Source organism: Scyliorhinus torazame, chromosome 26, assembly GCF_047496885.1.
Source record: "Scyliorhinus torazame isolate Kashiwa2021f chromosome 26, sScyTor2.1, whole genome shotgun sequence".
Classification (NCBI taxonomy): domain Eukaryota; kingdom Metazoa; phylum Chordata; class Chondrichthyes; order Carcharhiniformes; family Scyliorhinidae; genus Scyliorhinus; species Scyliorhinus torazame.
The window spans coordinates 42,829,733-42,844,597 of record NC_092732.1 but is presented as its reverse complement, the minus strand read 5'-3'; the positions used below and the strand labels follow the sequence as shown (position 1 = coordinate 42,844,597).

At 56.7% G+C, this 14,865-nt stretch overlaps 1 protein-coding gene across 1 annotated transcript in view; it reads right to left on the bottom strand.

The window, feature by feature from the left end:
• vps45 (vacuolar protein sorting 45 homolog) overlaps nucleotides 1-14,865 on the bottom strand; it is an 87,018-nt gene that overhangs the window by 18,068 nt on the left and 54,085 nt on the right. Inside the window, 3 exon segments of the mRNA XM_072490669.1 lie at nucleotides 1,530-1,651; nucleotides 3,922-4,029; nucleotides 10,022-10,180. Coding sequence (XP_072346770.1) covers nucleotides 1,530-1,651; nucleotides 3,922-4,029; nucleotides 10,022-10,180 — 389 coding nt within the window.

The following is a 14,865-nucleotide window of genomic DNA, read 5'->3' as shown; positions in this document are numbered from 1 at the left end:
ACTGGGGTACAGTCCCCCCTCCTCCTGAAGGTGCTGCTCTCACTGGGGTACAGAGTCCTCCTCCTCTCCTGAAGGTGCTGACTCTCACTGGGGTACAGGGTCACCCTCCTCTCCTGAAGGTGCTGACTCTCACTGGGGTACAGACTCCCCCTCCTCTCCTGAAGGTGCTGACTCTCACTGGTGTACAGACTCCCCCTCCTCTCCTGAAGGTGCTGACTCTCACTGGGGTACAGACTCCCCCTCCTCTCCTGAAGGTGCTGACTCTTACTGGGGTACAGACTCCCCCTCCTCTCCTGAAGGTGCTGACTCTCACTGGGGTACAGACTCCCCATCCTCTCCTCTCCCGAAGGTGCTGACTCTCACTGGGGTACAGACTCCCCCCTCCTCTCCTGAAGGTGTTGACTCTCACTGGGGTACAGGTCCCCTCCTGAAGGTGCTGACTCTCACTGGGGTACAGACTCCCTCTCCTCTCCTGAAGGTGCTGACTCTCACTGGGGTACAGACTCCCACTCCTCTCCTGAAGGTGCTGACTCTCACTGGGGTACAGGGTCCCACTCTTCTCCTGAAGGTGCTGACTCTCACTGGGGTACAGGGTCACCCACCTCTCCTGAAGGTGCTGACTCTCACTGGGGTACAGACTCCCCCTCCTCTCCTGAAGGTGCTGACTCTCACTGGGGTACAGGTCCCCTCCTGAAGGTGCTGACTCTCACTGGGGTACAGACTCCCTCTCCTCTCCTGAAGGTGCTGACTCTCACTGGGGTACAGACTCCCACTCCTCTCCTGAAGGTGCTGACTCTCACTGGGGTACAGGGTCCCACTCTTCTCCTGAAGGTGCTGACTCTCACTGGGGTACAGGTCCCCTCCTGAAGGTGCTGACTCTCACTGGGGTACAGACTCCCTCTCCTCTCCTGAAGGTGCTGACTCTCACTGGGGTACAGACTCCCCCCTCCTCTCCTGAAGGTGCTGACTCTCACTGGGGTACAGACTCCCACTCCTCTCCTGAAGGTGCTGACTCTCACTGGGGTACAGACTCCCCCTCCTCTCCTGAAGGTGCTGACTCTCACTGGGGTGCAGACTCCCCCTCCTCTCCTCTCCCGAAGGTGCTGACTCTCACTGGGGTACAGACTCCCCCTCCTCTCCTGAAGGTGCGGACTCTCACTGGGGTACAGGGTCCCCCTCTTCTCCTGAAGGTGCTGACTCTCACTGGGGTACAGGGTCCCCCTCTTCTCCTGAAGGTGCTGACTCTCACTGGGGCACAGGGTCACCCTCCTCTCCTGAAGGTGCTGACTCTCACTGGGGTACAGACTCCCCCTCCTCTCCTGAAGGTGCTGACTCTCACTGGGGTACAGAGTCCCCCTCCTCTCCTGAAGGTGCTGACTCTCACTGGGGTACAGACTCCCCCCTCCTCTCCTGAAGGTGCTGACTCTCACTGGGGTACAGACTCCCCCTCCTCTCCTGAAGGTGCTGACTCTCACTGGGGTACAGACTCCCCCTCCTCTCCGGAAGGTGCTGACAGGTCAGGTACTCACCGGTCCCGCAGTGTATTTGGCCCAAGGTACGGGTATAGACTGTCCCTCAGCTTCCCTTTAATCAGCTGGTCCAGGGAGTCCTGTAGCAGCGGCTGGTGCTGTGTGTAAACGTTCTCAATACCCTGCGGAGCCAATCACAATCTGTCACACACATCGTCCTGCCCCTCATACCCCCCTCAGCCCCACCCCTCGATACCCCCGCAGCCCCCCTCGATACCCCTGCAGCCCCACCCCCTCGACACCCCCCGCAACCCCACCCCTCGATACCCCCGCAGCCCCCCTCAACACCCCCGCAGCCTCCTCCCCCTCGACACCCCCTCAGCCTCCTCCCCCTCGACACCCCCGCAGCCCCACACCTCAATACCCCAGCAGCCCCACCCCCTCGACACCCCCACCCCCGACACCCCCTCAGCCTCCTCCCCCTCGACACCCCCGCAGCCCCACACCTCGATACCCCAGCAGCCCCACCCCCTCGACACCCCCACCCCCTCGACACCCCCTCAGCCTCCTCCCCCTCGACACCCCCGCAGCCCCACACCTCGATACCCCAGCAGCCCCACCCCCTCGACACCACCACCCCCGACACCCCCTCAGCCTCCTCCCCCTCGACACCCCCGCAGCCCCACACCTCGATACCCCAGCAGCCCCACCCCCTCAGCCTCCTCCCCCTCGACACCCCCGCAGCCCCACCCCTCGATACCCCTGCAGCCCCACCCCCTCGACACCCCCTCAGCCCCCCTTGACACCCCCGCAGCCTCCTCCCCCTCGACACCCCCGCAGCCTCCTCCCCCTCGACAACCCCGCAGCCCCCCTCGACACCCCCGCAGCCTCCTCCCCCTCGACACCCCCGCAGCCTCCTCCCCCTCGACACCCCGCAGCACCCCTTGACAACCCTGCAGCCTCCTCCCCCTCGACACGTCCGCAGCCCGCCCCTCGACACCCCCGCAGCCCCCCTTGACACCCCCCGCAGCCTCCTCCCCCTCGACACCCCGCAGCCCCACACCTCGATACCCCAGCAGCCCCACCCCCTCGACACCCCCACCCCCTCGACACCCCCTCAGCCTCCTCCCCCTCGACACCCCCGCAGCCCCACACCTCGATACCCCAGCAGCCCCACCCCCTCGACACCCCCACCCCCTCGACACCCCCTCAGCCTCCTTCCCCTCGACACCCCCGCAGCCCCACACCTCGATACCCCAGCAGCCCCACCCCCTCGACACCCCCTCAGCCTCCTCCCCCTCGACACCCCCGCAGCCTCCTCCCCCTCGACACCCCTGCAGCCCCCCCTCGCCACCCCAGCAGCCTCCTCCCCCTCGTCACCCCCGCAGCCCCCCTCGACACTCCCGCAGCCTCCTCCCCCTCGTCACCCCCGCAGCCCCCCTTGACACTCCCGCAGCCTCCTCCCCCTCGTCACCCCCGCAGCCTCCTCCCCCTCGACACGCCCGCAGCCCGCCCCTCGACACCCCCGCAGCCCCCCTCGACACCCCCGCAGCCTCCTCCCCCTCGACACCCCCGCAGCCTCCTCCCCCTCGAGACCCCCGCAGCCTCCTCCCCCTCGACACCCCCGCAGCCTCCTCCCCCTCGACACCCCCGCAGCCTCCTCCCCCTCGACACCGCCGCAGCCTCCTCTCCCTCGACACGTCCCTCAGCCGCCCCCTCCCTCAGCCTCCTCCCCTCAACACCTCCCTCAGCCTCCTCCCCTCGACACCCCCGCAGCCTCCTCCCCCTCGACACCACCGCAGCCTCCTCCCCCTCGACACCACCGCAGCCTCCTCCCCCTCGACACCACCGCAGCCTCCTCCCCCTCGACACCCCCGCAGCCTCCTCCCCCTCGACACCCCCGCAGCCTCCTCCCCCTCGACACCCCCGCAGCCTCCTCCCCCTCGACACCTCCCTCAGCCTCCTCCCCCTCGACAGCCCCGCAGCCTCCTCCCCCGGACACCTCCCTCAGCCTCCTCCCCCGGACACCTCCCTCAGCCTCCTCCCCACGACCCCTCCCTCAGCCTCCTCTCCCTCGACACCTCCCTCAGCCTCCTCTCCCTCGACACGTCCCTCAGCCGCCCCCTCCCTCAGCCTCCTCCCCTCGACACCTCCCTCAGCCTCCTCCCCTCGACACCTCCCTCAGCCTCCTCCCCTCGACACCTCCCTCAGCCTCCTCCCCTCGACACCTCCCTCAGCCTCCTCCCCTCGACACCTCCCTCAGCCTCCTCCCCTCGACACCTCCCTCAGCCTCCTCCCCTCGACACCTCCCTCAGCCTCCTCCCCTGGCATTGAGGCAAACCAGTCTATCTGAGGAGGGGAGGGCGAAGGAGGTTCGAGTGATGGACACAGAGGAATGAGGGGTTTAATGGGTGGAGGTGTTGCTAACTCAGTCACTAAACATCCACCTCACCTTCAGGCCTTTCAAAAACTGCTTCGTGATGGCGACAGCATCCTTTGGGGTCACAAGGTCACTTCCTCGGATTCTTTTCCCACCGTATTCCACAACAGCGGAAACCAACTAGGATCAAATTAACAAATCAGAGAAGTGGCCAACTTACATTGTATTAATCAGTGACAGTCCCGTCCCCACCAGTACTGTACCTCAGTGTTATACAGTGACAGACCCGTCCCCACCAGCACTGTACCCCAGTGTTATACAGTGACAGACCCGTCCCCACCAGTCCTGTACCCCAGTGTTATACAGTGACAGACCCTCCCCCACCAGTACTGTACCCCAGTGTTATACACTGACAGACACGTCCCCACCAGTACTGTACCCCAGTGTTATACAGCTACAGACCCATCCCCACCAGTACTGTACCACAGTGTTATACAGTGACAGACCCGTCCCCACCAGTACTGTACCCCAGTGTTATACAGCTACAGACCCATCCCCACCAGTACTGTACCCCAGTGTTATACAGGGGCAGACCCCTCCCCACCAGTACTGTACCCCAGTGTTATACAGTGACAGACCCGTCCCCACCAGGACTGTACCCCAGTGTTATACAGTGACAGACCCGTCCCCACCAGTACTGTACCCCAGTGTTATACAGTGACAGACCCGTCCCCACCAGAACTGTACCCCAGTGTTATACAGTGACAGACCCGTCCCCACCAGTACTGTACCCCAGTGTTATACAGTGACAGACCCGTCCCCACCAGTACTGTACCCCAGTGTTATACAGCTACAGACCCATCCCCACCAGTACTGTACCCCAGTGTTATACAGTGACAGACCCGTCCCCACCAGGACTGTACCCCAGTGTTATACAGTGACAGACCCATCCCCACCAGTACTGTACCCCAGTGTTATCCAGTGACAGACACGTCCCCACCAGTACTGCACCCCAGTGTTATACAGTGACAGACCCGTCCTCACCAGTACTGTACCGCAGAGTTATACAGTGACAGACCCGTCCCCACCAGTACTGTACCCCAGTGTTATACAGTGACAGACCCGTCCCCACCAGTACTGTACCCCAGTGTTATACAGTGACAGACCCGTCCCCACCAGTACTGTACCCCAGTGTTATACAGTGACAGACCCGACCCCACCAGTACTGTACCCCAGTGTTATACAGTGACACACCCGTCCCCACCAGTACTGTACCACAGTGTTATATAGTGACAGACCCGTCCCCACCAGTACTGTACCCCAGTGTTATATAGTGACAGACCCGTCCCCACCAGTACTGTACCCCAGTGTTATATAGTGACAGACCCGTCCCCACCAGTACTGTACCCCAGTGTTATACAGTGACAGACCCGTCCCCACCAGTACTGTACCCCAGTGTTATACAGTGACAGGCCCATCCCCACCTGTACTGTATCCCAGTGTTATACAGTGACAGACCCGTCCCCACCAGTACTGTACCCCAGTGTTATACAGTGACAGACCCGTCCCCACCAGTGCTGTACCACAGTGTTATATAGTGAAAGACCCGTCCCCACCAGTACTGTACCCCAGTGTTATACAGTGACAGACCCGTCCCCACCAGTACGTACCCCAGTGTTATACAGTGACAGACCCGTCCCCACCAGTACTGTACCCCAGTGTTATACAGCGACAGACCCGTCCCCACCAGTGCTGTACCCCAGTGTTATACAGTGACAGACCCGTCCCCACCAGTACTGTACCCCAGTGTTACACAGCGACAGACCCGTCCCCACCAGTACTGTACCCCAGTGTTATAAAGTGACAGGCCCATCCCCACCAGTACTGTACCCCAGTGTTATACAGTGACAGACCCATCCCCACCAGTACTGTACCCCAGTGTTATACAGTGACACACCCGTCCCCACCAGTACTGTACCCCAGTGTTATACAGTGACAGACCCGTCCCCACCAGTACTGTACCCCAGTGTTATACAGTGACACACCCGTCCCCACCAGTACTGTACACCAGTGTTATACAGTGACAGACTCGTCCCCACCAGTACTGTACTCCAGTGTTATAGTGACAGACTCGTCCCCACCAGTACTATACCCCAGTGTTACACACTGACAGACCCGACCCAACAGTACTGTATCCCCAGTGTTATACAGTGACTGACCCGTCCCCACCAGTACTGTATCCCAGTGTTATACAGTGACAGAACCGCCCCCACCAGTACTGTACTCCAGTGTTATACAGTGACAGACCCATCCCCACCAGTACTGTACCGCAGTTATACAGTGACAGAACCGCCACCACCAGTACTGTACCCCAGTGTTACACAGTGACAGACCCGTCCCCACCAGTAATGTATCCCAGTGTTATACAGCGACAGACCAGTCCCCACCAGTACTGTACCCCAGTGTTATACAGTGACAGACCTGTCCCCACCAGTACTGTACCCCAGTGTTATACAGTGACAGACCCGTCCCCACCGGTACTCTACCCCAGTGTTATACAGTGACAGACCCGTCCCCACCGGTACTGTACCCCAGTGTTATAGTGACAGACCCGTCCCCACCGGTACTGTACCCCAGTGTTATACAGTGACAGACCCGTCCCCACCAGTACTGTACCCCAGTGTTATACAGTGACAGACCCGTCCCCACCGGTACTGTATCCCAGTGTTATACAGTGACAGACCCGTCCCCACCAGTACTGTACCCCAGTGTTATATAGTGACACACCCGTCCCCACCAGTACTGTACCCCAGTGTTATACAGTGACAGACCCGTCCCCACCAGTACTGTATCCCAGTGTTATACAGTGACAGACCCGTCCCCACCAGTACTGTACCCCAGTGTTATACAGTGACAGACCCGTCCCCACCAGTACTGTACCCCAGTGTTATACAGTGACAGACCCGTCCCCACCAGTACTGTACCCCAGTGTTATACAGTGACAGACCCATCCCCACCAGTACTGTACCCCAGTGTTATACAGTGACAGACCCGTCCCCACCAGTACTGTACCCCAGTGTTATACAGTGACAGACCCGTCCCCACCAGTACTGTACCCCAGTGTTATACAGTGTCAGACCCGTCCCCACCAGTACTGTACCCCAGTGTTATACAGTGACAGACCCGTCCCCACCAGTACTGTATCCCAGTGTTATACAGTGACAGACCCGTCCCCACCAGTACTGTACCCCAGTGTTATACAGTGACAGACCCGTCCCCACCAGTACTGTATCCCAGTGTTATACAGTGACAGACCCGTCCCCACAAGTACTGTACCCCAGTGTTATACAGTGACAGACCCGTCCCCACCAGTACTGTACCCCAGTGTTACACAGTGACAGACCTGTCCCCACCAGTACTGTACCCCAGTGTTATACAGTGACAGACCCGTCCCCACCAGTACTGTACCCCAGTGTTATACAGTGACAGACCCGTCACCACCGGTACTCTACCCCAGTGTTATACAGTGACAGACCCATCCCCACCGGTACTGTACCCCAGTGTTATACAGTGACAGACCCGTCCCCACCAGTACTGTACCCCAGTGTTATACAGTGACAGACCCGTCCCCACCAGTACTGTACCCCAGTGTTATTTAGTGACAGGGCCGTCCCCACCAGTACTGTACCGCAGTGTTATACAGTGACAGACCCGTCCCCACCAGTACTGTACCCCAGTGTTACACAGTGACAGACCCGTCCCCACCAGTACTGTACCCCAGTGTTATACAGTGACAGACCCGTCCCCACCAGTACTGTACCCCAGCGTTATACAGTGACAGACCCGTCCCCACCAGTACTGTACCCCAGCGTTATACAGTGACAGACCCGTCCCCACCAGTGCTGTACCCCAGTGTTATACAGTGACAGACCCGTCCCCACCAGTACTGTACCCCAGTGTTATACAGTGATAGACCCGTCCCCACCAGTACTGTACCCCAGTGTTATACAGTGACAGACCCGTCACCACCAGTACTGTACCCCAGTGTTATACAGTGACAGACCCGTCCCCACCAGTACTGTACCCCAGTGTTATACAGTGACAGACCCGTCCCCGCCAATACTGTACCCCAGTGTTATACAGTGACAGACCCGTCCCCACCAGTACTGTACCCCAGTGTTATACAGTGACAGACCAGTCACCACCAGTACTGTACCCCAGTGTTATACAGTGACAGACCTGTCCCCACCAGCACTGTACCCCAGTGTTATACAGTGACAGACCAGTCACCACCAGTACTGTACCCCAGTGTTATACAGTGACAGACCCGTCCCCACCAGTACTGTACCCCAGTGTTATACAGTGACAGGCCCGTCCCCACCAGTACTGTACCCCAGTGTTATACAGTGACAGACCCGTCCCCACCAGTACTGTACCCCAGTGTTATACAGTGACAGACCAGTCCCCACCAGTACTGTACCCCAGTGTTATACAGTGACAGACCCGTCCCCACCAGTACTGTATCCCAGTGTTATACAGCGACAGACCCATCCCCACCAGTACTGTACCCCAGTGTTATACAGTGACAGACCCGTCCCCACCAGTACTGTACCCCAGTGTTATACAGTGACAGACCCGTCCCCACCAGTACTGTATCCCTGTGTTATACAGTGACAGACCCGTCCCCACCAGTACTGTACCCCAGTGTTATAGAGTGACAGACCCGTCCCCACCAGTACTGTACCCCAGTGTTATAGAGTGACAGACCCGTCCCCACCAGTACTGTACCCCAGTGTTATAGAGTGACAGACCCGTCCCCACCAGTACTGTACCCCAGTGTTATACAGTGACAGACCCGTCCCCACCAGTACTGTACCCCAGTGTTATACAGTGACAGACCCATCCCCACCAGTACTGTACCCCAGTGTTATACAGTGACAGACCCGTCCCCACCAGTACTGTACCCCAGTGTTATACAGTGACAGGCCCATCCCCACCAGTACTCTACCCCAGTGTTATACAGTGACAGACCCGTCCCCACCAGTACTGTACCCCAGTGTTATACAGTGACAGACCCGTCCCCACCAGTACTCTACCCCAGTGTTATACAGTGACAGACCCGTCCCCACCAGTACTGTACCCCAGTGTTATACAGTGACAGACCCGTCCCCACCAGTACTGTACCCCAGTGTTATACAGTGACAGACCCATCCCCACCAGTACTGTACCCCAGTGCTATACAGTGACAGACCCGTCCCCACCAGTACTGTACCCCAGTGTTATACAGTGACAGACCCGTCCCCACCAGTACTGTACCCCAGTGTTATAGAGTGACAGACCCGTCCCCACCAGTACTGTACCCCAGTGTTATACAGTGACAGACCCGTCCCCACCAGTACTGTACCCCAGTGTTATACAGTGACAGACCCATCCCCACCAGTACTGTACCCCAATGTTATAGAGTGACAGACCCGTCCCCACCAGTACTGTACCCCAGTGTTATACAGTGACAGACCCATCCCCACCAGTACTGTATCCCAGTGTTATACAGTGACAGACCCATCCCCACCAGTACTGTATCCCAGTGTTATACAGTGACAGACCCATCCCCACCAGTACTGTATCCCAGTGTTATACAGTGACAGACCCGTCCCCACCAGTACTGTACCCCAGTGTTATACAGTGACAGACCCATCCCCACCAGTACTGTATCCCAGTGTTATACAGTGACAGACCCGTCCCCACCATAGGGTGTGAGATTGGTGGGCCTAGGTTGGGAGCTCTTTCCTAGGGTCGGTGCAGACTCGATGGGCTGAATGGCCTCCCCCTGCACGATGGGGAATCTATGATCCGCAAACCCCCTTTTGATAAAGGAACAGGAATCAGTTCCTGCGGCAACCCCCATCCGCCCAATGGCAGACCTTGAACTGCCAGAGCGAGAGTGGTGCTTGCTAAACGGGTTCACCCTAGGCCGAAGCCTGTGTGCCGTCAATCCCCATCGCTGGGGTCTCCGCACAAACCCCCCCCCCCCCGCGGCAGATACAAACAGTGCTGCACATTAGCAAGGGCTGTCCACTCTGAAGACCACTCGGCAGGCTGACCACGTTCACCCCGGCAAACCAGGAGGCCGCCGCTTGGCTTCGGTGATGCGTACTGATGGCCAAGCACTCACCCGCTTGTACTTCTCCGACACCCCCTTCCGAGTCAGAGCCTCCATCAGCGAGGCCAGGTTACTGTTGCTATGGCGTTCGTAGCGCAGGGCGTAGAGCATCACCAGCCTCACTGCGTCCAGGTCGGTCACCTTGGGTTCCTGCAGCAGCTTCCTGACGTTCTGTGGGTCACAGAGGTAGGGTTACTGCAACACCGACCAATCTCAGTCCCACCCCGAACACCAACGCCAGGGCGATACCCCGACTCACTCCCCTTTCCCAAGCCCTCAGAGGCCATTCAATCATGGCATATATTTCCTCCTCCCCATTCTCCTGCCTTCTCCCCATAACCCTGATCCGTTATTAATCAAGAACCTATCTATCTCTGTCTTAAAGACACTCAGCGATTTGGCCTCCACAGCCTTCTGCGGCAAAGAATTCCACAGATTCACCTCCCTCTGGCTGGAGAAATTCCTCCTCATCTCTGTTTTAAACGATTTGTCTGAGATTGTGTCCTCTGGTTCTAGTTTTTCCTACTAGTGGAAACATCCTCTCCACGTCCACTCTATCCAGGCCTCGCAGTATCCTGTAAGTTTCAATAAGATCCCCCCTCATCCCTCTAAACTCCAACGAGTACAGACCCAGAGTCCTCGACCGTTCCTCACACGACAAGCTCTTCATTCCAGGGATCGTTCTTGTGAACCTCCTCTGGACCCTTTCCAAGGCCCCAGCACATCCTTCCTTAGATACGGGGCCCAAAACTGCTCACAATACTCCAAATGGGGTCTGACCAGACCCTTACACAGCCTCAGAAGTACATCCCTGGTCTTGTATTCTAGCCCTCTCGACATGAATGTTAACATTGCATTTGCCTTCCTAACTGCCGACTGAACCTGCTCGTTAACCTGAAGAGAATCGTGAACAAGGACTCCCAAGTCCCTTTGTGCTTCTGATTTCCCAAGCATTTCCCCATTTAGAAAATAGTCTGTGCCCCTATTATTCCTTCCAAAGGGCACAACCTCACACTTTGTACTAAGTGTGGAGAGATGCTGGTTGGGGGGGGGTGGGGGGGGGGGGAGAAGAGAGAGAGAGAGAGAGAGAGAGAGAGAGAGAGAGAGAGAGAGAGAGAGAGAGAGAGAGAGAGAGAGAGAGAGAGAGGGGGGGGGGCGTTAGGGACCTGACCACCGACTCCCCATGACTTCCGCCAGGCAGCTGTTCACTGGCCAGGTCAACGTTTCCCCCTCCAGCTTGTTGAGGGACAATGTGAGCCAGATGACGCCCCCTCTCGGGCTCACAAGAGGGGAGCTGGGACGTGGCACCTGACCTCTGGAGACACAGAATACCAGAGGGGAGAGAAATGTCCAGCTGTAGGAGCGACGGGCCAGCTGTGAGTCTGATAGCGACAGTCTCGGCACACAGTTACAGTTAGTCAGAGTTCATGGACTGGGGCCCTGCGACCGTGGGGGTCACCGCTAAACAGAGCTCACTCTGTCTTTCTAACTGTCCCGCACACCCAGTATTCCCAGCATCCATCTCCAAAACAACAAAAGCCCTTGTCACCACCAGAGTGAGAGAATTAAAAAGCAGAAGTCGGTTTAATAGATGCGGTCAGAAGGGTTTGGGACAAAAGTGGTAAAAATCCAACAACAGCAAAACACCCCCGTGTCTGAAGGCGATGACTCAAAAGCTCGCAATTAACTCAATGGCATTTCATCTTCAAGAGCAAATTGGGCTAGTTTTCAGTGAGGATTTAAGGAACCCAAATGAGGGGGAAGAACCGCGTGCGATCTCTCAGTTGCAAAATCGAACGTCAAGTGGAAAATTAGAAGACCAAAAAAAAGGCAATCACAACTTGCCCGTGACACCGCCTCCCCCGTCTCAGAGACGGCTCACGGACTGGAATAAATCAGCAACGATTCACTCAGCCACGCCGCGGGCGTGCCAGGGGAGCGAAGGAAAGTCTCGTTCTCCGACTGAGACACCCAAGCGACGCTGGTCAGTAGAGCGCGTCCGGAACGTGGACAAGTACCCGAAGGTCAGCGGTTCACCTCGGTGTTGGCAATTGGGAGACCTGGGAGCACGTCAGCAGTTCCCTCAGTTTATAAAACAGCATTGCCACGGCAAGTGAAGTGAGCGTGACCTAATATGCACATGCTTTTATGGCTGAGAGATATCGGTGAAACACTTTATACAATGAATGGGAGTCATAGAATTTTACAGTGCAGAAGGAGGCCATTCGGCCCATCGAGTCTGCACCGGCTCTTGGAAAGAGCACCCTACTCAAGCCCACACCTCCACCCTATCCCCACCCAGCACTAAGGGCAATTTTGGACACTAAGGGTAATTTAGCGCGGCCAATCCACCTAACCCGCACATCTTTGGACTGTGGGAGGAAACCGGAGCACCCGGAGGAAACCCACGCAGACACGGGGAGAACGTGCAGACTCCGCACAGACAGTGACCCAAGCCAGGAATCGAACCTGGGACCCTGGAGCTGTGAAGCAACTGTGCTAACCACCGTGCTGCCCCGTCAGGAGTCAGGAGGCACATCAGCACCTCTGCTGAACTTTTGTTCCATTGGGAAAATGTGCCAAGGGCAAAGGTCCACGAGGAGAGGGGATTGCCCTGTTCCACAAAGTCTGTCTGAGGAAGGGTGTGGGGGCCTGGGAAAGGGTCCAGAGGAGGTTCGCAAGAATGATCCCTGGAATGAAGAGCTTGTTGTATGAGGAACGGTTGAGGGCTCTGGGTCTATACTCGGAGTTTAGAAGGACGAGGGGGGGATCTTATTGAAACTTGCAGGATACTGCGAGGCCTGGATAGAGTGGACGTGGAGAGGATGTTTCCACTTGTAGGAAAAACTAGAAGCAGAGGACACCATCTCAGACTAAAGGGACGTCCTTTAAAACAGAGATGGGGAGGAATTTCTTCAGCCAGAGGGCGGTGAATCTGTGGAACTCTTTGCTGCAGAAGGCTGTGGAGGCCAAATCACTGAGTGTCTTTAAGACAGAGATAGATAGGTTCTTGATCAATAAGGGGATCAGGGGTTATGGGGAGAAGGCAGGAGAATGGGGATGAGAAAATATCAGCCATGATTGAATGACGGAACTGACCCGATGGGCCGAGTGGCCTAATTCTGCTCCTATGTCTGATGGTCTTATTATCACAGAGCTCAAGTAAGAGCGGAGATCAGTAAGATAAATGAAAATGAAATGAAAATCGCTTGTCACAAGTAGGCTTCAATTAAGTTACTGTGAAAAGCCCCTAGTCGCCACAGTCCGGCGCCTGTTCGGGGAGGCTGGTACGGGAATTGAATCGTGCTGCTGGCCTGCTTGAAAAGCCAGCGATTTAGCCCAGTGTGCTAACCCAGCCCCTAAGAGAAGGTTGGAAGAGGTTTAGTTGGTCAGGAAGAGGGTGGACTGCTATCTTCGAACCGCAGCATCTCACACCCTGTCATTTGCACCGAGATTTGCTGATAGATTGAGGGATAGGAGGGGGAGCTCATGTGGGAAGTCAACACGAACACAGACCAGTTGGGCTGCAAATTCTATCGCATGTGTGACACCAACCCTTTTACAGATCCTGACCATGCGCACACACTTCAAACATGTGGTGTGGATTCCTATCCAGGATGGAACCATTAGCACCAGGAACGCAGGCCACACTGTGTGGTGTGCACGGTCAGGGGAGTAGTGTGCATCAGGAACAAAGGCCACACTGTGTGTTGTGCACGGTCGGGGGAGTAGTGTGCATCAGGAATGCGGTGTGCACTGTGTGGTGCGGACTGTCGGGGGAGTACTGTGCATCAGGAATGCGGTGCGCACGGTGCGGTGTGCACGGTCGGGGGAGTAGTGTGCATCAGGAATGCGGTGTGCACGGTGCGGTGTGCACGGTCGGGGGAGTAGTGTGCATCAGGAATGCGGTGTGCACGGTGCGGTGTGCACTGACTCTACAGGGGATCAGTGGACCAGATGGGTTTTTACAACAATCGATAAAGGTTTGATGATCATCATGAGCATTTTAATTCCAGATTTCTATTGATTTCAAATGTCCTTGTCTGCCGTGACGGGATTTGAACCTGTGACCCTCTGGATTACTCAAATATCAGCTACTTTCCTGGTAGTGAATCTCAGTGGTCCAGACTGAAGGTGCTCCAGAATGCATCTTAATCTGTTGCCCTCAAATCAATTCATTTGTCCACACTCCCTCACCCTTTCCAGTGTAACCGAAACACGCACGCACACACAAAACACCCCTCAATGCGCAAGCAGAAAAACATGAGACGGTGATCCTAACAGCACCAGCCGACAGTCGAAATTAAGGAAATTCCCGTCCAGAGTTTCTGCTTTTTACTCGCCCAGAGAGGAAGTTTAACAAAACAGCAAACCGCAGGCTAGCAGATATCGCACAGCAATACAGAACTGTGGCATGTGACACATGATCACACATCACGACATACAACACGGGGTTAGATACAGAGTAAAGCTCCCTCTACACTGTCCCCATCAAACACTCCCAGGACAGGTAGAGCACGGGGTTAGATACAGAGTAAAGCTCCCTCTACACTGTTCCCATCAAACACTCCCAGGACAGGTACAGCACGGGGTTAGATACAGAGTAAAGCTCCCTCTACACTGTCCCCATCAAACACTCCCAGGACAGGTAAAGCACGGGGTTAGATACAGAGTAAAGCTCCCTCTACACTGTCCCCATCAAACACTCCCAGGACAGGTACAGCACGGGGTTAGATACAGAGTAAAGCTCCCTCTACACTGTCCCCATCAAACACCCCCAGGACATGTACATCCCAGGGTTAGATACAGAGTAAAGTTCCCTCTACACTGTCCCCATCAAACACTCTCAGGACAGG